The 21,607-nt window shown below is 41.6% G+C and overlaps 1 protein-coding gene across 1 annotated transcript in view; it reads right to left on the bottom strand.

Annotated features, from left to right (window-relative positions):
- Positions 1–21,607, bottom strand: part of iars1 (isoleucyl-tRNA synthetase 1) — a 60,434-nt gene that overhangs the window by 10,982 nt on the left and 27,845 nt on the right. The window contains exons 15-26 of the mRNA XM_069678315.1: positions 19,700–19,773; positions 18,074–18,268; positions 17,807–17,893; positions 17,119–17,202; positions 14,363–14,507; positions 12,285–12,405; positions 12,048–12,139; positions 11,537–11,614; positions 10,844–10,965; positions 7,809–7,911; positions 7,418–7,501; positions 3,987–4,161 (exon numbers count right to left, since the gene is read on the bottom strand). Of these exons, the coding sequence (XP_069534416.1) occupies positions 3,987–4,161; positions 7,418–7,501; positions 7,809–7,911; positions 10,844–10,965; positions 11,537–11,614; positions 12,048–12,139; positions 12,285–12,405; positions 14,363–14,507; positions 17,119–17,202; positions 17,807–17,893; positions 18,074–18,268; positions 19,700–19,773 (1,360 nt within the window). The remainder of the gene's footprint in view (positions 1–3,986; positions 4,162–7,417; positions 7,502–7,808; positions 7,912–10,843; positions 10,966–11,536; positions 11,615–12,047; positions 12,140–12,284; positions 12,406–14,362; positions 14,508–17,118; positions 17,203–17,806; positions 17,894–18,073; positions 18,269–19,699; positions 19,774–21,607) is intronic.

Genomic DNA, 21,607 nt, shown 5'->3' with positions numbered 1-21,607 from the left:
CTGTGTCCCCGCATCTGACCACACTTCCGATGGACCATAATTTATACAGTCCTACGGGGGGGGGGCTTCAAAATAAGGCAAACCATACATAATATATACTCATTAAAAGAGTCTGCAACCACAAACATTAAGATTCTCCTAATGGGTTGGGATATTCTTGGTACCAATTATATAGGACAAAATTAAAGAGCCAATCATGAAAAATGTCACAGTATAAAGTCAAGTGGGAAGTTGTGGGATGTATAATGAGGAAACTGGTTTTGGCGGATCACTCGCATCCCTTTATAATAATTAAATTAGGCAAGAATAACACAGCTATCACATTTTCCCCGTGAAAATCCAGAATGATCCTCGAGTCCTGCTAATGGGGAGATATCTATAGATGTACAAAAATTAACTGCCACCAGACTGATAAGAGAAAATAGATAATTTAAAGGAGGATGAAAATGTGTTGATTCGTTTGAAATAGCCGACTATTGAGGCCCATTATGATTAAATCAATTCTGCTTTCAGGCTTTAGTGCAAACGTGATGATAAACTATTTATGTCCAACTATAGGCCTAATTAAATTTGAATAAACTGCTCACTGATTGTGTGAAATAAGTCTCTATTTAGCGTCTCGTGGAAGGACTGTAGAAAAGGTTTTAACTGCTCTGCATCACACTGAATAACGTGCTCTCTTTGCCTGCATGCACGTAGAGTCTTTGTAAATATCTTGGGTCAGCTTTGCATTTTGAGATCCTTTGCATTACAATCTATACTGACCACAAGATCAGAGCTTTTGAAAAACAATTCTACTTAGTTAGGTTTTATATCTCTTTTGCCAGTGGCAGCAATTACCCACGTCTGTGTTCTGACTAAAAACCATGACCGTGTTCTCCTCTCCTGTTCTCCTCTCCACACCCAGAGGCTGGGTGAAACAGTCACTCTATTTCTCTCTAATCAGAGATTTCCACGCTTTGATTTCCTCTGTCCCTCCTCACTCCTCGGCTCTTTTCCACCTTCTCTCGTAGCCTCTTTGCTTTCGCCTCGTCAAAATGACGGGATCAAAGGTACAGGTAAGGAATAATGAGCAATACAACCAATGGCCGTGAACCCACAATCAGTTTCTGGACATATTGCCAACCTTAAAGTCTAAATTGGAAGATTTTTTGAGTCATGGATTCTGAGCTGGAAATTGCTCAAGGGGTTAAAAGAAGACCTTGACAGAATGTGGACCGTAAGTTATTCCATTGACAGATTGTTTAAAGAGCAACTTGCAGGTTAAATTTTACTGCATGAATCTCGTCAGAAAATGGCTGTGGAAAAGGTTGATCCTTGATTTCATAGTATTTACAAAGAAATAAGCGAATCATATTGTGTAGATATGATCTCGGTAGTCTAACATTGCATCTCACCAGTTCTTATGATGGTTAATTTTTGCGTTTGTGCCGGTTGCACAAATTCTAGCTGGACAGGACATCAAGCCCACTGTTCTACTGACAGGAAGAAGAACAGAGTAAGCTTTCAAGCCTGGGTGCGTTTTGTGCAGGTGAAGAGACAGGAACTTCAGGACGGCACACACAATCACCTATCAAACAAAGTATCAGGAAACTGTCATCACTCTCTCCCTCTCTCCCTCTCTCGCACATCTCTGAGGTACCGTAAAACGTTGTACCGATTTACTGTTACAGAAGGCTATACAAAACACAACTGATACAAGCCGACACTCGCCCATTAGTAACTGTAATGGGAATGTATTAATGCTCCCATTTGCTATTACTCATGATTTGTTATAGCCGTTGGTATGTGATGAACTTTACATTGCTGTGATGTGAGCACAGCGTGAGATATCGCTCCCTAACGCCGGTCACTAATCACGACACCTGCCCAGTTCTCCACTGGTTCTCGTCTCACTACAGCTCATTGTCTCTCCTGTGGCCATTACTTCTCTTCATCCTGGCCTGTTCCTGCTCTCTTTGACGCCTCACAGGCTGATAATTCTAATGCTGCGTTCACATGGATTCAGGCAGACGGCAGACAGACAACACCTTCTGCACGGGAAAAGTAATCAAACACTCCGAATGAACGGCAGGACGGCAAAACACAACACTCATGACGACATGTTGCTATGGTGATGTTAAATACACTATAATAGAAACATTTATTTCGCGTCATCATGTTATGTACACTAATTATTGATTATTATAATTGACATTCTTTTGCAAACATAAAATTATTGTCAGATTTCCCTTAAAACGTGAGCTAATTCTTTAATTTACAATATGGATAGTGAAAGGAGAACTGCACTTAGTGCATCACAGATCTGCATCTGAAAAAGGGACAACAAAAACAAAAGCTCATCTGGGTGCAGCCTATTACATAAGGAATGTCATCAGCTCATTCAGGAGCTGAAGATGGATGAAGACCAGTTTACCTCTTGTTGTCAAGATCGTCCATGTTTTCTTGTTGTGATAGGGAGGTACGCCACATCCAGTTCTAAATTCCGTTGTGGAGGACGGCAAAAAGTTAATAGAATTTTAACTTTGCACGGCAATGCCGTCTACTGTTTCTGTTGCCGGCGATCTCTGCCGGCCTCACCACATTTTACCGTTCTGCTCTCGTCCACGAAAATGATATCCAGTTTGCCGTCTACCATCTGCCTGAATCCATGTGAACGCAGCATAAAGCAGGTAGTCCATCGGATGCATATGAATGAACAATTTCTTCATCTTCAATGACGAGCCTGGCCCTTAAATCCATATTAACTAATGTGAAACTCGTCATTAATCGGCAGGACTCCCTTTTGTTACATCACATCCAGTTCTCTGTTTTGATGCGGAAATATGCCTACACATTGATTCACTGGGATCTCCAACCTGCCAGTTGCTCTTTAAGAGACTGCTTCTGAGACTGTAGGGTTACTTACACTGACTAAACAGATGACAGAGATTATTTAGTTTTTTACCTGATTTTGTTACCTTTGGACAGAGCCAGGCTAGTCTAAATGCTAAAGTATTCTAACAGGCTGATATTCCCTTAAACCAGGGGTGCCCAACCCTGCTCTTGGAGAGCTACCTTCCTGCATGTTTTAGGTTTCTCCGTGCTCCACACCTGATTCGAATGTTTTGCTCATTATCAATCCCCTGAGAAGCTTCAGTTGATAACGAGCAGATCAGTCAAATCAGCTGTGTTCAGGTACAGAGAAACCTAAAACATGCAGGAAGGTAGCTCTCCAGGAGCAGGATTGGGCACCCCTGCCTTAAACAGACAGGTGTCGCAGTGTTCAGCTTAGCACCTTCAGCTCAGGCCTTGTACTCTCAACCATCACATCTCGCCTGTGATCACAAGTCAGTGAAATGTAACTTCAGCTGTAAACATTTTTATCTCCGTGATTCCTCCCTCCATCAGTTTTTCACCATCCTCCATCACATCCATCTCTTTCCCTCCGTCACTCATCCTCCTTTTTTCCCATCCAATTGGCCACACTTCAAACATCCAAGTGATTGGAAATGTTAAGTTCCCACAGCCCCGCTGACCTCCACTGCCTCCATCCCCAGAGACTCTAGGGGCTCTCCTCGTCTTTCTATAATTGGACGGACAAGATACCTTGGACCGCTTTGATCCGTACTCGAGCTCTGATTATAGTTTCAGAAGGGTTTGGGTTTGCAGGCTGAGGATAAACTGGCTGTCTGTCTGTGGCCTACTTTATTGCACGGAATCCTAGTTGAGTTTTTGGTTAAATAAATACGATTACAACACATCAATCAGCAAATATGCAGCTGTGTGCATAAGTGCTCTTCATTAATTCATTATTTGGTAAAGAAGAGAGTCACTAACTACTGATGAGCTCCATGATATGTGTGATTACTTGTATGGGATTGAAAGGGGGCATACTTGTACAATAAATTCTCCAAAGTATACATTTTAAAACAAAGAAACTTTGTCCGGTGCAAATGCAAACTAGTCCTCCCTGAGTGTGTGTATTTAAAGTGATGAGTGAATACCTGTCTTCTGGAAGGACTCGAGCTGTTCGCTGGTGAGCTCCTTAATAGAAGCAGTGATGGCTTTGAAGGCCCCCTTTAGTCTCTTGCCCAGCACCATGTGGTCTGGCTCAGCTCTCAGACTGATGCCGTACTTGTCCTTGTCTGTTGACATCGTCAACTGTCGCACATTCAGCTCCTGCAAGATGAGGGGGAAAAAAAGGACACAGACTATGTCTCAGAAAATGTTGCTGTACAGAAGAAGTGTACTGATGAGTATCAGAGATGTTACTGAACGTGACCATGAAAATGAACACAAAAACAAATGGAAATGTGATAAGAACAGAAAAACAACAAAAAATACTTTAAGAAGGTGTTTTCATTATATTCTGCTTAACCATTAAATGCTAGAAAAAAAAGTCAAAGATAATCTCCTGGCAACAGTGCAGACATTAAGAACCCTGACTGCTGCAGTTCAGTTTAACCTTAAGAAGCATACTTGACTTGCTGACAGAGATCACAGATAAGCTGCTGTAGTGGGCTGAGGGATAGACTTAAGGGCCTAGTTTTTCACCTTGTTAGAGAAAAGAGGATTCAATCAATGCAAAAGTGCACAAGCAAAAACAATACAAGCAGGGGCGGATCTTTTTTGACTGGGGTGGCTCAATGGGGCATTGACTTATCAGGGATGGCATTACGTATGTGTCCTCACTCACAGAAAGACACACACATGCGATTGAATAGCATCTATTGACCCTTTCTATCTCCACTAATCATATCTACTTTGACTACGAACATTAAAGTACCTGTAAGATGGTATATTCCTGTGTATATTTTTTAACTTTAAAAAGTCACAGCAGAGCCGCAACATACAGTATAAATCTTCAAAGCTTAAGGACTCAAAGAGAAGATGTTTGTCTGGAGTAACTACAGTACTAACTAGCAGCTTGTTGCAACACAAATAGTGGATTTTAACACAAATCCTGCCTCTGACAAATAGCCAGTCATAGTTGAGGATATTGGGGCATCGGGGGTGGCCAATCAGACTTCAAGAGGGGCCCAGGCCACCCCTCTGGATCTGCCCCAGAATATAAGCAATATACATAAAACACAGTATGTTTCTGCACTGCAGTATATTCAGGCTTCTGTCAAGTCAGAAAGAAACTTAAGCTTGTCAAACAAGCAAAGCTGACCATCGCTATAATCTAATCCAATCCCCTTTAGTGTCAACTCTCATCCCTCTGATCTAATAAGATAATATGTTAAGTTTGTCTTTTGCATTAAGAGAGAGACAAAAATTAGGACCCTCCAAGACTTACCCCCTGCTATGTGAGAAATGATTAGCTGCTGTCTTCTCACTTGCAGATGAAATGATCAGAGCTATTAAATATGACCATGACTGTACTGGTAAAAAATAAAAAAGTACTATGGTGCTACGGTATACCATGGAAAAGAAGGTAATTCTGAGGGTGCCTGAATTAAGGTAAACACTTTATTACATCCTGCAGAAGTTAACTTAACAACCTGAATTACTCCACATGTGCTGTAAAGGGTGGATTCACCCAGAGAGCACGTCAGCCACGAAATCGAGCAGTCGGTAAGCCAGTCGACAACAACAATGTTTTTATTCCTCGCACAGAGGTTTGAAGAGGTTGTGACCCCGGAGCGACAGAACCTAATGAATAATGTGTGTTAATGTGTGAATAATCAGAGTTACCACTGAAATAGTAATAACTATAGTATAATTATAAAGGAAAGAAGGGTGAAAGGTGAATCCAGGCCTAATCTACCTAATTTTCTAATTCTCATCCTAACTGACGCGACAGCACACACAGTGTCAGACAGTTTGGAGGTTCCTCCCCGAGCGGCGGGACCTTATACTGCTCTCAATTCTGAGCAAATAAACCTTGTTTACTGGAGGAAAGCTATAAGCCGGCGAGGTTAAATGTTTTTCCCAACTGAAATGAAACAGAGAGAGAGAGAGAGAGAGATAAGGACGGGCTTTAACTAAGATACAGCTCGCAGGATCCAACAGACGGCTGCAGCAGAAGCCCTTTTCCCACAAGGACCTTAGTCTGCAAATGTTCTGTCAAATTTCCGGGTCAGCATCTTATCGGAACAAGAGCCCCAATCCATTTTCAATCTAGGATGCATCAGTAATTTCTAAGAAAGTAACCTAATACTACTTCCCAAGTAAGTTTGGGCAGGCTATAGCCGAAACAAAAGATGAAAATGTTCCATTGTTAAGAATGCAAAAGGTCCAGACATTCTTATTAAAGACAGTAGGGAGGTTATCTGTTTCCAATGTGGAACAATATTGACTTCTTGAGCTTTGTTTGTAGAAAAACAAATTAAAAGACAACAGGATAACTTTAGTTTAATGTATGCATGCACTAAAAGGCTATGACGGTCAGTCTAATGTCTGTCTAAAGTCGTTTTTCCTTTTTCTTGGACGGCACCTGAATGGAGCCGAAAAACGTAATCAATCGTAACTTTACAGGATAATATTATTCTTAACATTGTGAACATATGGTTTTGGAATGTCAAAAAACATCTACCTGGAAGTTTACTCTACTCCGCTGTTGCAGACTGTACACAACAAGAGCTAGAAAAGCTACAAGAACTATAATGATGCATTATACTGTCACTGCAAAGTACACAAGCAGATTGACTGTAATGTGATGTTTCCCTGAGCTGGGAGACAAAAAACCAAAAACAAAGCGCTCACGTCTGCACTCTGTGTTTGATGAGGGGTTTGTGTGTGGAGTAGATCAAATGTGGAATAATTTTTCTGGGGAATTTGCTCCACCCATTCAAATTAACCACGCACAGAAATTTCAATTACAGCTGATGATTTAAACGGCATCTCTGTCGTAGAGCCGGTGTATCAGGTCGACATGCTGGCTTTGGGGTGTCACAGAGGTTCTGGGGAAGTTTCTCTTTATCTTGTTAATGAGATTTTTTAAGCACATACAAAGAGGACGGGTAGAACAACACTTGACAAAGACAACTTCAAGACTATAAAAAATGAAAAACGATTGAGGAATTTAAAAAGGGAGTATAATGCTGTTTCACATTTTAAGACATGTACTATATAATGTTACAATGTTGGATGTCCAGACTAAACATGGGTGAAGTTTCAAATCTGTAGGTAAAAGTATGTTGGAGTAATCCCCAGGCTTCTCAGCTCAGTCTGCAGGCTGCTGTGAACGCCAGGTTTTACACAGGTTTTTCTACACGCTGCACTTTGTGACGTCACTTTGTGGCTTCGGAGAGCCGGCCAATCAGAAGAAAGTGGGCTTGTAGGGGCGGGGTTTCTTAAAGGGACAGAGCTGACTGAGTCGCTCAGAGCAGAGACAGAACACCAGTGTGAGAAAAATGATTTTTAAACTGTAAATTATGCTAAGCTACTTCACAGGTATTTACAAGATATTTAGAAAAGACAGTAAACTTACTTCCAGGATGTATTTCTGCAGGGACTGGATGTCTTTCAGAGCCTCTGGGTCCTGGTGAATTACTACCACCTCTTTCAATGGGTACTGAAATACACACAGACGTAAACACAGATTTGATTTGATTACAAACCTGACCAACATGTTCGTACTAGACCGAGTTCAAATACGAATAAATATACAAATAATACATACAAGACGCCTCACATGCTGGACCACTGCAGTTAATACCCAATAATAATACATTTTAACACAAACAAACATTTTTAAAAAGGGTAATTATTTCAATTTTTTTGACTTAATGTAACAGCCAATATATTAGTCCTAGAGTTTTAATCCACTGTTCCTCTTAGACTGGATCGTATGAATGGATTGGCCTAAATTGATGACTCACCTTGACGGGCAGGGTCTTCCTGTCTCGAATCACTCTGCCCAGCTCAATCACAGACTGCATCTGTGAGACAGCACTCTCGATGCGCTTGTCAATCAAACTCTCCCTGTAAAAAAGAAACACAAAGAAAAAATTGTAAGTATCACCACAAGAGAATTAGTGTTACAAATTACATATGATCTTTTGACCTATCGACCTCTTAACTCTGTAGTTTGGATCACACTGGAGATAACCGGGAGTTTAAGTGCAGCTTCATGAAGTTTTCTTCGAAACTTGACTAACTAATGAGACTTTAGCAAGTGTAGTGGGTGTCTCCAGACCAAGCAGCCTTCTTATTAAATGACATGTAGGTGGTGAGGTGAACATCTTTCAAAACAACTTCTTCTTAGGAGAGTCATTCCATATTCTGTTAAATTCTGTACAATGTCAGGGCACAGTTAGAGGAGGTTCATTTCTGCAATGACTCACATGCAGCATTTTCTGCTTAATGGTGGTTTATAAATTCAAATTGCTATTCTATTGGAGAAAATGAATAATAGAGCATGTCAAGGTTGTTTCCACACATCAAAATAAAGAGAGTTCAGAACCATCGGCGCCAGAGTTTAACTCAGGATCATCCGCTAATAAGGTACATGGAGACTTCCACCCTCGAATCCAAATTAGAGCTGCACAGCCACTGATAATCATGCATAATAATGATATTAGCCCTAACTGTGTGCAGCATCACACACTGCGTACGTGTGTTGTGTGTGTACGTGCTTGATCATTTACTCCTGCAGTGTGCTTCTCCCTGTGTGCACAAAACAGTGGAGTGAAATGAGAGAGGAGAGGACACCGGGGACAGCCAATCATTTAATGAGCTGATTGAGGAGCAGCTGTTCCCAGCGCCTGATTGGTGGCTGACCTCTGGGAGGGGGGTGAAGTAGTCCCATTCGGCAGCAGGAAGGACAAGCCGCTAATAAAGCAGCAGGACTGAGTGCTGCCTAAGTGACAGGGGAGATTATATGAACCATTACACTCACTATTTTCCTTTCGCTAAATCAAATGGATATTTAATCATGTCAGAACTTTTTTACAGTTAAAGATGATGCAATTAAGTTTAGGTAATTAGAAATTCCTGCCAGGCATTGCAGAACTGATCAGCCACCAAGGCAAACATGTAACTGAGGTAATTGAAGTGAAGGGAATGAAATGATCGTGAGCAATATCCATGTGCGGGGCTGAATATGAAGACAGAGGCTGTGCAGTTTGTGGGGGTTTTCCCATGCCTGAGCTAAAAGTGCACTAACTCTAATCTCTCTCTAAAGAAAGCATCAACTGTTTTATCCTTAAAATGCAAACAGGGTTAGTTCAGGCTGACTTAGCAGTGAACTTGAGGGAGGCGGTGCACAAGGATTTCAATGTTTTCCTCCGTATCAGATGACCTGATTGTCAGTTGTTTGTAGCGCTGTGGAAAATGTATCATCTGTGATTCACTTTTATCAGCCAGAAAGAGCTTTGCATTTGACGCAAGAAAATCTGCTCAATAACCGCTCAAATCTTTATCCACAGAACCAATAAATCCCATAAAATACGCTCGTAATAATAAATGTTGAAATGGAAAATTTGATCACAACTGTGGTGCATAAACTGATAACAGAGAGGAAGATCAAGCAGTGAGCAGCAGGAAGGAGGAGGAAGAGAGTGGTTTGCAAAAAAAGAGCTGTGATGGAGCCTGACAGTTATCTAGAGAGGACTCTGGAGCCTCAAAAGCCTCTGCTCTGTGGAGTTCAGAGTGTGATATGGTTGGGGTAAAGTAGGGCCACGCACTCTGGTTGAGACTGATTAGGCTCTGGATCAGTAGTGGATATCCTGAGGGAAAAGGGGCTAACACAAAGCGGGGTGTGCAGGGGGTTGCAGGGTGACTATGTGGCTAGAACGCCAGGTTTTACAACAGATGACGTCGGTTACATGTATTCAGATTGATATCTGTTTTAGGTAAGCTTCAACCCTGCTGAGGAGTCACTGAACAAGACAACTACTATATCCAGTCCAACTCAGGTTGTGATGTTATACTGAATATTATCACGGCTGATGATAAAAGTGGCAAATAGTAGTAAACAGATTTTTTTTTGCTCCACCGCTTAACTGAAATTGGACTTTTGTTGCCAAGCAACCCAAACATTCTCCTGCACTCTGTGTCTACAGGTTACCACAGATCAGCTGTTTTTTATCATGTACATTTATCTGTATGATTTAACTTATCATCAACCAGTGAAATAAGAGTCTGCTGTGTGATTCAGAAGTGATGATTAATGTAAACACACACTCACCGGCCACTTTCAGGTGTACCTGTGAGTGTACATGGTCTGCTATAATGTTAATTAACAGTATTCAAAACACCTGGCAGAGGCGGAGTGATACACGGAGGGAAAAGTCCCAGTGATGTTGTTCTCTATATTATCAATCATGGAATGCCTCTTGTCCAATCACATTACTTGGTCGGACCTAACTGTTGTATAAAGTGTATTATAGCGGCTTTACTCATTTTCCGTAAAGCTTAATTTTTTTTAAATGGGACAATTTCTTTTGATGTCAACATAGGCGATCAGTATATTTAGGAAAAGCAGCAATCTTCTTTGACACAAAGCAGGAGACTTGTTGTTCATAAATCCTGGATTTGACTCTTCTCCTCCCAGCTGAAAAATGTAAAAGATGCTGGAAGAGGTGATATATTGATCTTTAGGGTTGCGCTTTTCATTGCCTGTTTGTCTGTTGATTATTTTCTTTTTTAATGGACTACTTGTTTGGTCTATAAAATGCCAAAATTGGTCAAATAAAAGGTTCTATTCCATTTTATTAAAATGACTCAAACCCATTTATCAATTATCAAAAAAGTGGGGATTAATTTTAGTTGGCAACTGATTGTTCCAAATGTATTGACAATTACTAGCACATGGACAGCGACAACTCTGAGGGCACTGTTGTCACTTTAACTCAAGTGACATGTAGAAGTCTGTGTCCCCAAAATTTAAGCTTTATTGACGGATTTTTCCAACCTGACTTGTGGCACCATGAGATAGTGGATGCTGCCGGTGTCCTTCTCTTCCACTGAGGCGGGGTCGATGAGGTGACGCAGATTTTGGTACATCATCTCCGTAATGAACGGTGTGAAGGGAGCCTGAGGGGAATGAGGAGAGAAAGCAAGTTTACATAAAAGAAGAAGGAGGAGAAGATTATTAGATACACCGTGCTGTAGTTCATTTACATTTTCTGACATAAAGGTCTAAAAGTCAGAAGCAGCAATAAAAATCAGCATACAAAACAGATTTTTACTGCAGCTTTTTCTCTCTCTCGATGGTGCAAAAGTTCAAACAGAATCGTGCCAGAGTGAGGTTACTTCTAATGTGATTCTCATCCGTTTCAACCATGGCTAATTAATTTGTATAGCACACAGCTGATCTGTATTGATCTGGGTTAGGATAACTGGCTCTTTGCGTGCCTCTCGCCTCACATGCAAACATCTTCAATGTGTTATAAATAAAAACTCCTACTGCTTATGCATTATTCATAGGCATGTGAGCACACACACACGCACGAGCACACACACACACCTCTTCTATACCAGCGTTATTTCTTTGTGTCCTGCATATACAAAAGCAAAACCTCACCACAAGACATTTCCCCCCATATAATCTAGTTTCTCTCTCTCACACACACACACACACACACACAGAAACAGTATGACTCACCATCAGCCTGCACATGGAAAACAGAACACTGAAGAGGGTTTCCAGCGCCCACAGGCAGTCCTCAGTGCCACTCTCTCCCTGAAAAGTTCACACATGCATCAATACAGTCAGTCCCCCTGCAACGGTGAAAAGATTAAAGTGGCCGAGCAGACATCAGCGCATTTATCCCCAAATCCATGACAACCAAACGTTGACTATGAGGACCACATACTGATTTTTATACAATGTCTACAAACTGAAGATAAAGAGGCTAAAATCAGTTTATATTATGCAGATGAATCATTTAAAAAGAAACAAACAGGACATTAACCATGAAGAGCAGCGTCATCTGTTCTTAATACTTAATTTAAACGATCATATATTTGACTCATAAGACTTGTGCTTGTCATTCCTGTGACTAGGGCTGCACAATCGCCGTCAGCTAATGTCAAAAACTTGCACCTTACGTTTCCTTTACAAAGAACCAACATTCACTCTAAAAAGAAACACTGATTTAGAGCCGTTGTCTCACCTTTAGGCGGCGTCTGTTGGTCCTCACGTACCAGTTGGTGAGCATGTCCACAAACTTAACCAGGCGAGGCACGACAGTATACAGGCGGTAAGCTGTGACAGAAAAATGTGTATTTACTCTAAATATAGAAACAGCATGATTAAGTTGCCAGATGGGGATTTTAAGATATAAGTTGTCTATTTAACCACTGTGCAGATGAAGTGGAGCTCCAGGAGGTAAACATTAGCAGTGTCTCACCGTCCATCTCAGCCTTGAAGAACTGGATGAGAGACTGTGTGAAGGACTGGATCCATTTGTCCATGATGTTGTCACTCTGCTTTGCCGTGTTTTCATTGTACAGGAACTGAACGTCATCCTCCTGAAACATAAATAAATAATCAGAATGAAAATAAATAGATGCACAGGCACACAAAACAGAGTTAGAAAGAAAGCAGGTGGGGTGCTGGTTGGTGGAGCTGGCGCCCCATGAACAGAGGCTACAGTCCTGGGACGCACTGATAGCAGGTTCAACTCCCGGTCTGCAGATCATTTGGTGCATGCCATCCCCCACTCTCTACTCCCCACGTTTCCCGTCTCACTTCAGCTATCCAGTCCAATAAAGGGCAAAAAGCCAAAAAAATAATCTTTAAAAAGAAAGCACTAAAACAAATTATAACTTTGTCCCTGCTGTGACAGAGCAAGGACACTGATGTGAAGCAGCTGAAATCAGGCCTCAAAGAGTTTGGAAGTGCTGAGGTGAGCCATCTACAGGCAGGAACAGCTCGTTCTGCAGCAGCTTTGACACTTGAGTCATGTTGGATCTGCAGTCTTTTCTGTTATTATGCTTGCTGAAGGTGTGCGTGTATTTGTGATGTTTGGAACATTTTGAACTATAAACATACTCTCCTCCTTTAAAACTCTCATATATACATGTTGTTTTGGAGAAAGTTATAATGAATAAAAAGGTGAAGTTATCTCTGGGGGCCTGATTTACAAAGATGTTTTAGACTGGTATATAGTGTTAGGCCAGTCTTAATTATGCGCATAAAATAGTGTAATGCAAGTTGGACCTTTTCACAAATATAGAGACAAAAAAGATTAGCCACTCAGCTCTAAAACCCATGTTACCATGGAAACAATCAGTGACACCTGCCGACCAAATTTTGAACGTCTTTGATGGTCCTTTCAACGGTCGGATTAATACTGTTTACTGCTGCTGCAATTTTTTGTTGTTGTTGTTGTTACACTCCTCGCTGAATTTTCCAAGTGAAAAGTCCTTAAAACTGTCGAATTCCTCCAATAGACAAACATCTGCTGGGGTAAACAGACTCGAGCAGTTAGATGCGGTTACTTGGTCAGCCATTTTTTTTAATTTTGAAAAAAAGTCTTAATTTACCCAGAATTCAATGCACCATAGTCCTGCTTAAGATAGTCAAGAACGGCTTTGTGAAACAAATGAATTTCGACATCTCTCTGAAGTCTGACTATTTGTCATATCTAAGCCATAGTCCAGTGTTAATTTCGTTAACGACGAATGACGAAATATGTTCGAGTGGTATGTTAGTGGTGGGCATTCAAAATGCATATTTTCATGCATACACTGCAGGGGGAGTCGGGTGGGGGTCATATTTTCGTATTGACTAAAAGTAATGACTAAAATGTGATAACTTTCTATTGACTTAAACGGGACTAAAACTATAAAGGGTAAAAATGACTAAAATGTGACTAAAGCTAATAAACATTTTCATCTGAAGACTAAGATGAAATCTAAAATAGCTGCCAAAATTCACACTGCCATAGTCAAAGTCTATCTTTGTGGAACCGTCCCCGGGGCTCTGAGTTAGCCTGATGTTAAGACTGAGCTAACACATTTAGAAAGGAAATAAATGGTAATTAAAATATAAAAATTAAATCTAGAGTTTTAATATTTCTAAAGAATTACTTTAGTGGGTGAGGGTGGTTATGCTTAGAGACTGGACATTAGAGAAAAGAGAACAAGAGGAGAGTATTCACTTAGTAAACTGGATAGTTATTCATGTGCAAAGTAGATAAAATATTATAAATCATTTCTGCTTCTTTTTTTTTGTATTTAAATTAAACCAAAATTCCCAGCCATCAGTAAATCAATGACATGGGGACATTAGGGGAATGTATCACTGCAGCTATGGATCCAACAACAAGTAATTTCCTTTTTGCTCTGAAGAATGAATCGATTAATAATAGCAACAGTACTATGAAGCTGTGGTCTAGAGTGGTTTGTAGTCCAGGAAAAGCAAAAGGAAAATTGTTCGACTTGTGTAAGTAATGACCTTTTATTCTGTTCATTACACACGTACCTTCTGTAACCTTTGCACGTTCTGCACCAGGAAGCGGTAGGCGTTATACCACGGCAAGAAGACATCCTTCAACACGTCTCGCACACCCTCCTCTTTGAAACGCAGGTTCTCTGCTCTCACCACGGGAGAGTTGATGAGGTACAGTCTGCAAAGGGAGACAGTGAAGGAGCTGGTGAGTATGGTAGGATTGATTGTAAGTGACTGAGAGCGTCGATTTCTAACAACTTAAATGTGTTCGTAGATGTGAGAGCGAGGCTGTTGTCGGTATGTGAAAGTAGGCCGAGTCAAATGAAGTATGTGTTGGTGTTGAGCATAAGGAGATTTCAAAACAAAGCAGCAGTCAGATCCGAGCGGTGATGTCCCAGTTTTACATTCACCAGAGTTATTTTAAATGCAGTATACAGGAAAGTGAAAGGAACCAAAACAACAGTGTCGTGGTAAAAGAAAAGTTTCCTCGACAGATAGTTCACAGAGGTGGCACCATAACACCTAAACTGAAGATGTGCTACGTCCTGTGGTTTAAAATCAACTGTTTAACCTGGTAAACATCTCCATGTGGTGTTTCTCATGTGCTGACATATCAAGGACAACATAAGCAGTCATCTCCATGGCTGGGCCCGTCTGCTTTTTAACTGCAGTGTACCAAGGACAGGCTGAACAACACGTTTTCAGATTGGCAGGTTTGAGACGTCACAAACCTAAGGAGCCAATCCCGTTAATGGACGGGGCGACGCTATGCATATCATTATGTGTAACCTATGGCAACTACTTTGGCGATGCACGAGCCAGCTGTAACTGTCATCCTAATTTTTGCAAACTCACTACTGACTACTAACGTTACATTACTACTACTAATTAGTACATTTCAAGCTCGCTTGTTTTCAACACTAAACGATGGCAGAGACATAGAAGGGGGCGGTTGGAAATTGGACGATGCAGATTCTGGAATTTTTAATGAGGGAGATGGAGGAGATGAAGGAGGATTTTTACGAGGTAAATAAACATATTTTGCAGAAAAAACATATCAGACACTGAATTCATTATTTCGAGAAGAGCATTTTATATGTCGTAAAACATGACTGGAGCTGGTCTTTAAGAACTGATAATCTCGAAGATTTCAGTTTTGTTCTATTGGGTTCCCCCTAATGGCTATATAGGGTAATTGCGGGAGGACACTGCCCAATTTAACCAGACATCTCAACTGGCTCCCTTCATCATCAATCTTTTCTTTGTATTTTCAGCCATAGTAGATTACCGTTTACTTGCAACATTTACAGAAACCGGAAATGCAGCCACTTAGCTCCGCCTACCCTCTCTGGCAGACCAACCACTGCTGGGTGATGGAAAATGCGTCACTAACTGGCCACAGACACCAACTCTGTAATACTGCAAATGCAAAGGCCTCATTCGGTGATAGATAGTGACTTAACAGACATTTATTTACATGAAAATCCTAATGATTATTACTTTAAGTTTAAAACTCACATGTTAAGATTTGATGTTTCTTCACTTATTCTTCGAAAAACTTGCAAAATGCTCCCGTTGTTCTCGTCTGTTGCCTTGAATCATCAACTTTAAGGGGTCGGCCCTTCTAATCAGTGTGTTCTCAGCATATCAGCGCTCTACATACTGTCCAGCTACATGTGAGATTGTGTCAAGTTTAAAAAATGGTAAATGTTTGAAATGAGACAAATGAAAATTCTACTCCATTATTGATAGACATGCTCGCTGCTATGCAAAATTATTATCTGGATCGGACAGGGTAGTGTAACATATTCTTATCTGACATCAATAAAGGAAAGCTGAGAGGCAAGCTGCATTTTCTTTACATATTCTGATTGGATACGGTTTACCCATCAGGCTGAATGTCCACCGTGATTAAGTGGGCAAAAAAGATTTTGAACAGCATGTCAGTTCAAATTATTTTTTCTTCTTTAAGTCCAAATAAAAACAGACGAGTGGACATGACAGAAAATGTAAAAAAAAAGACAACCCATGATATAATAGCCTTTGGCAGGCAGCAGAACGCAGTGTAGAACATTAAAAAGGGTTTTGATGATGATTTTAAAAGCAAGCGAACATGATGCAACTTAATGCAACAGACCGTCAGCATTTCTAATAGCAGCAACTCTTAAAATACATTTTTAACAAAACGCACAAAACAATCAACCGTCCGTTGTTCAAATACTGTTTGGCACCTCAAAATGAGCCAACATGAAGGCAGATGGTTGTCACTTCACCACATGCAAGAGCACTGGGAGTCAAAGCACTGATGGAGCTCCATAACAGAGTCCCTGTAAGTAACGTTTTAAGACATAAAGGGGCATATTCTATTATAAATCAAAGCCTGAATTAGAAACATGATGTCGCTTTTCTCTCTTCATCTCAACAACGCACTCCTCATCAGTGTACATTGTGAGCATATGGTGCAAATGCATAGTGCTTTATTCATTAGGCCATATGGCCGTGGCACTGTCACTGCTCAGGGCAAAGGAGTGAATGTAGGAGGAGAAACAACGTGTGAATGCATGTGTATGTACAGTATGCGTGAGAGTGTGTATACTGTATGTAGGACAAAGAACCTGCCTAGTTAAGCGTGGATAGCGATTCAAACCTTTTAAAACCCTGCCTGCGAATAACATAAGGAAGGTTACCACATGGATCCCTGCCACCGGCACACAGGCATTAATGCTTCACAAACACACACACACACACACACACACACACACTCGTTCTCATTCAAGCAGAGAGCTGACCTGAGGGCATCAGCTCCATAGTTCTGCACCACGAGTCCTGGATCCGGGTAGTTCTTCTTGCGCTTGCTCATCTTCTGTCCATCGCTGCAGGAACGAGACGGGCAGAGGCATTAACGCACGTACACATGCATGCTTGCACTAAAGTGCATGTTAGAAACCATGCACTTGGTATTCAAATTAGTCAAGTCCTTCCAGGTCAGTGGGCCTGTGAGCACAGTGCTGCATTTAGACCCCAAGGCTGAGGACAAGTAGCCCCTATTGTAGAGCAGCTCTGAGGGGCTAAATGTTACAGCACATAGACCACACCGATCATGAGAAGGAGGCAGAAAAACAAGTGATGAATAGGCAGGTGAGGAAACAGAATATGAAGATGCTAGTAAAGAGGAGGGCAAAGTGTGGATAAATGGAGGCAGACAACAGGAAATGATGTCCGCAGATTTGAAATCGACTGACAGGATAAGGTTTGCAATTGTTGCGGTCATAAAAATCCCGAAAATTGATCCTGCTGTTGAGTAGTCCAAGCCCAATATATAGTAGCTTTATGGATTAGTGGAGCCGATTGCTACAGACAGAGAGGGGGAGTTTGTAAAGTATTGACAGAGACATTTTGCCCTCAATCTTTAATGGAAGTGAGTTTTATTTGCAAAATAAGACAGATGAAGAAGAGGGGTTTATTATTAAGTCTCACCTAGCGAGTACAAGTCCGTTAACGATGACATTCTTAAAGGGCGGCTTGCCAAACAGCGCCGTGGAGAGCACCAGCAGGGTGTAGAACCTACAGCAGGAGACAAGAGGACAGTACACAGAGTCAGGGCTGAAACATGACAATCCATCTCTTCTCTAAGGTTGTGATCCGTCCATTCAAAACTATTAGAAGAAGGTAGAGGAAAGTCTCTCCGTGGTTATTCCTAAACTGTCTTCTCATCCATCCTTCCATCATTCATCCGCAGCGTACCATCCTCTCGTCTGGTCGATGCCTTCAGCGATGAAGTCTGCGGGGAAAGTGTCCTCAAACTCCTTCCTGTTTTCGAAGGGGTAGTGGACCTGGGCGTAAGGCATGCTGCCGCTCTCGAACCAGCAGTCAAACACCTCCGTGACCCTACGCAGCACGCCCTTACCACACCGCGACGGGATGGTCAGACTGTCGATGCTGGGCAGAGAAAGTGCGGACAGAAGGAGGGAAAAGAACTGTTGAGACAATGGCAGCAATGATAATTTTACCAGTTTTATTATTGCTGTGAGGAACTTTTTTCATGTACGCTTTTTAGCTAAGAGTGATTTTTTTAATCTTTTACTGCTGGGAACGAGGTTTTAAGAAAAGCACAGCCGTGCTCGTGTTGTGCTGACACCCACTAGAATAAGGTCGGTTATTGCTTTATGCTTCAAGGATATAAAGATTAATTTACTTCATATACCGACGCACTCTGATTCAGCCCTAGAAGAATTTTTTTTTTTTTTCAGTAAACTTACTCAAGCTGAGAAAAACAAAACCTGAACAAGAAAATGAACCTGCTTTTATGTAGAAGTTACAAGCTGTCGGGCTGCGTGAGGTGCACACTAAATCTAGATTAAATCCATGTGTTCCCTCGCTGCCATTCTGGGTAAACAAAAGAAATAAAGCATCAGAAACGGCAAGAAAACATCAAGGTTAGAGATCCACACACAACTGACTTAGTGCAAATCGCTTCATTTACCCTTCCAGTTGCAACATGGTTAACATTTTCTATAGTTATTAGCATTATAAACTGCAGATGCCTGCTTTAATAATCTGTTGTCAGCCTCCAAATCTGCTCCTCTGCAGCTCTGTGCTGCTCCTAAGAGCTCTGCTTCTGGGCCTATTGAGGAAACTGAGAGTCAAGCAGGACTTTTTCTAAAAAGAAGTGCACTGCAGAGCACATTTTGAGTAGTTTAATATGCAAGTTTTGTGTTTCCTAGAATGCAGGCAGAGCCATTATCTCTGGTAGCTGTGCACTTCAAAACGTATAACACAAACTGAAAGCAGATCCAAACATCTGATGTATTTTGTAACAAAATATTCCTCCTGTTCCTGATTTTCCCCAGTCGATCAGATGACTTAAAGCTCTGAGTTGAATACAGCGTAATTTCTAGGGGTCTCTCGATTAAAACAATAACAAAAGATGTCGTTTGATGACATCATGAAGTATCGTGGGATCTTGATCAGCAACAGGAATTCATTACTTTTCCAATTCTTGCACAGACACGGACAGGAGCCGTGAAAGTACACGGGAGCAGAGCAAAGACGACCTCTTCCTCCACATCAATTAAAGATGGCTAACCCCATGGAAGTGATTAAAGGTAATTAGCGGAAGAAGAGCGGAAGAGAGAAGTGATCTGTGCTCCACAACACCGCTCTGGTTCAGGCAGTCAGGTCACATTACAGAGGTGGAGGGCAGATGAAACACTGACAAAATTCACAGACGGACACACGCTGACAAGCACAGACACCGTATCAAAAAGGAGGCTGTGGATGTGAGGGTAACACACTTATCACAACAGACGCACAGCTGAGTTCATGTTCAGGTTGTTGACTGAAGATCTTGGCGTCGGATCAGTGACTTACCTCTCCCGATGCAGATCAGTTACTTTGACTCCGGTGAGCTCCTCGAGTTCAGCCATGGAGCCGACACACACCACCTGAAGGAACAAGCACACACACAAACACGGACACGGACACAGCTTGAGTAATCAAACTCACATAACTGCATTTAGACGCTCATTCAGTTTCTTCCCAAGTTGGATTTTAAAACCCGTTTTATTTGTAAAAGACTGAAAAATATGGATATAACTGTTATCATTTGATGTATTATATCAGAGCCAGTTTGAAACTAAGGCTGAGAATACTGATAGCACTAAAGACATACAAAATGTAAATGAGTTAGCTGCGGAGGTGCTGGTAGGTGGATTTTGTTACCTCTAAACAGAGCCAGGCAAACTGTTTCCAATGTAAAGTTAAGCAAACAGGCTGCTGGTACGAAGCATCTTATTTAGTATACACACAAACGTGTGAATCAATAGCTGTGTTCAGGGGCTGCATCCTTCGAAGGACATATTTGAAGACCACCTGCGTCAGAGCGGCGAGTTGAAGGCTGCCCCATTTTGAAGGCTCCTTCAGATGCGCCCGACAAATGCGTCTTCCTTTTCCCGGGGCCACAAAGGATCCGTCAGGTGCGACCTTCATGGCCCAACGTATCTGGAGATTAATTGTGCACCAACTAATACGGCTGAGGAATACACTTTAAATGTAAAAGCTTTTGGTTTCAACTCGAATAGCTGGCGATACAAATATTACAACACGAAACGGGCCTTGGTACTTTATCTTTAAAATGTTAAAATAATGGCTAGTTAGCCAGATCTAGCTATCTGTTGCTAGGCGACCAGAGAAGCGCTTGTCACGCCTGGGTAAGGGCGGGAGAAGCTGGTGACGCAAACAGGAAGTTCTCTGTAGGCCAGCTCGTCTCATTTCAGTTCAGCCTTAGCGTCTACACAGGCTGTGAAGGCCTTTCATAGATTGCGTCCTTTGAAGGATGCAATTGAGACACAGCTACAGTTTTCATTTTGAGCTTAAATGTCAACTATTTCGCACACATATTGAATTCCAATTTAAACCTATTTGTTTAAAGCCCTCAAACGCCCTACACTTTGATGCCTCTTTAACATTTAATTATCACATTCCAACACAACTTAAAAGTAGGCCTTCTCCAACACACTTTCCGGATAACTTTACCTTACAAAGTATGGTAAAGTGTGTTATCTCGTCCCCTCGGAGAGTTAACCTGTAGGCTCTGCTCTAGTTTTACCACGGCACCAGGTAACATGGCCCAGATAGAGCCCGATACACTAACGTCAAGTACAAAAGACAACACAGTAAAAGAAAGAGATCCAGAAAGCACAGAGCGGTAGAAGAAATAGAAAATTAACTGATAGAAATTGGACTGCCACAGACAAACACAATCACTAACAGCTTTTAGTTTTGGGTGTGTGTGTGCGTGTGTGTGTAATTTGCTGCTGAGGAGTGTGAAGGAGGCACCAGGGAGCGTGAGTGCTCTGGAAACAGTCACAATGCTATTTCCAGCAAGCAGGTCGCTGGCTGTCCCTCTTTCAGCCGGGGGACCAACACTTCATTTTTCAAACGCTCAAACAACCTAATTCTGACATCTCTATTTAGTTCAGTCTACTTCCCATAGTCAGCTGGGTTTGGCAATGAACATCCAGAACCAGACAAACATGTACAGTTTGGCTGCCTTCTCCACCGTCTCCTCTTGTTTCCCCCCTTCTCACGTCTTTCACTTCCTCATTTCCCTCTCAGGCTAATATATTCTGCCCCTCCTGCTCTTCCCCTTATTTTCTGTCTTCCTTCCTGTTTGCCCCCCGATAGCTGCCTGTCATGAGGACCTTTGAAGTTGCCTTAACTGGGATGAAGAGAAACCAAACACATTTTGGTTTGTGTTTATTTGCTGTTTACATTAAT

The sequence above is a fragment of the Semicossyphus pulcher genome, unplaced genomic scaffold, assembly GCF_022749685.1.
Source record: "Semicossyphus pulcher isolate SPU_LCO1_2020_fin unplaced genomic scaffold, fSemPul1.0.p SCAF_3, whole genome shotgun sequence".
Lineage (NCBI taxonomy): Eukaryota > Metazoa > Chordata > Actinopteri > Labriformes > Labridae > Semicossyphus > Semicossyphus pulcher.
Note: the sequence above shows the minus strand (reverse complement) of the source record. Positions and strands in the feature narration are given on the sequence as shown.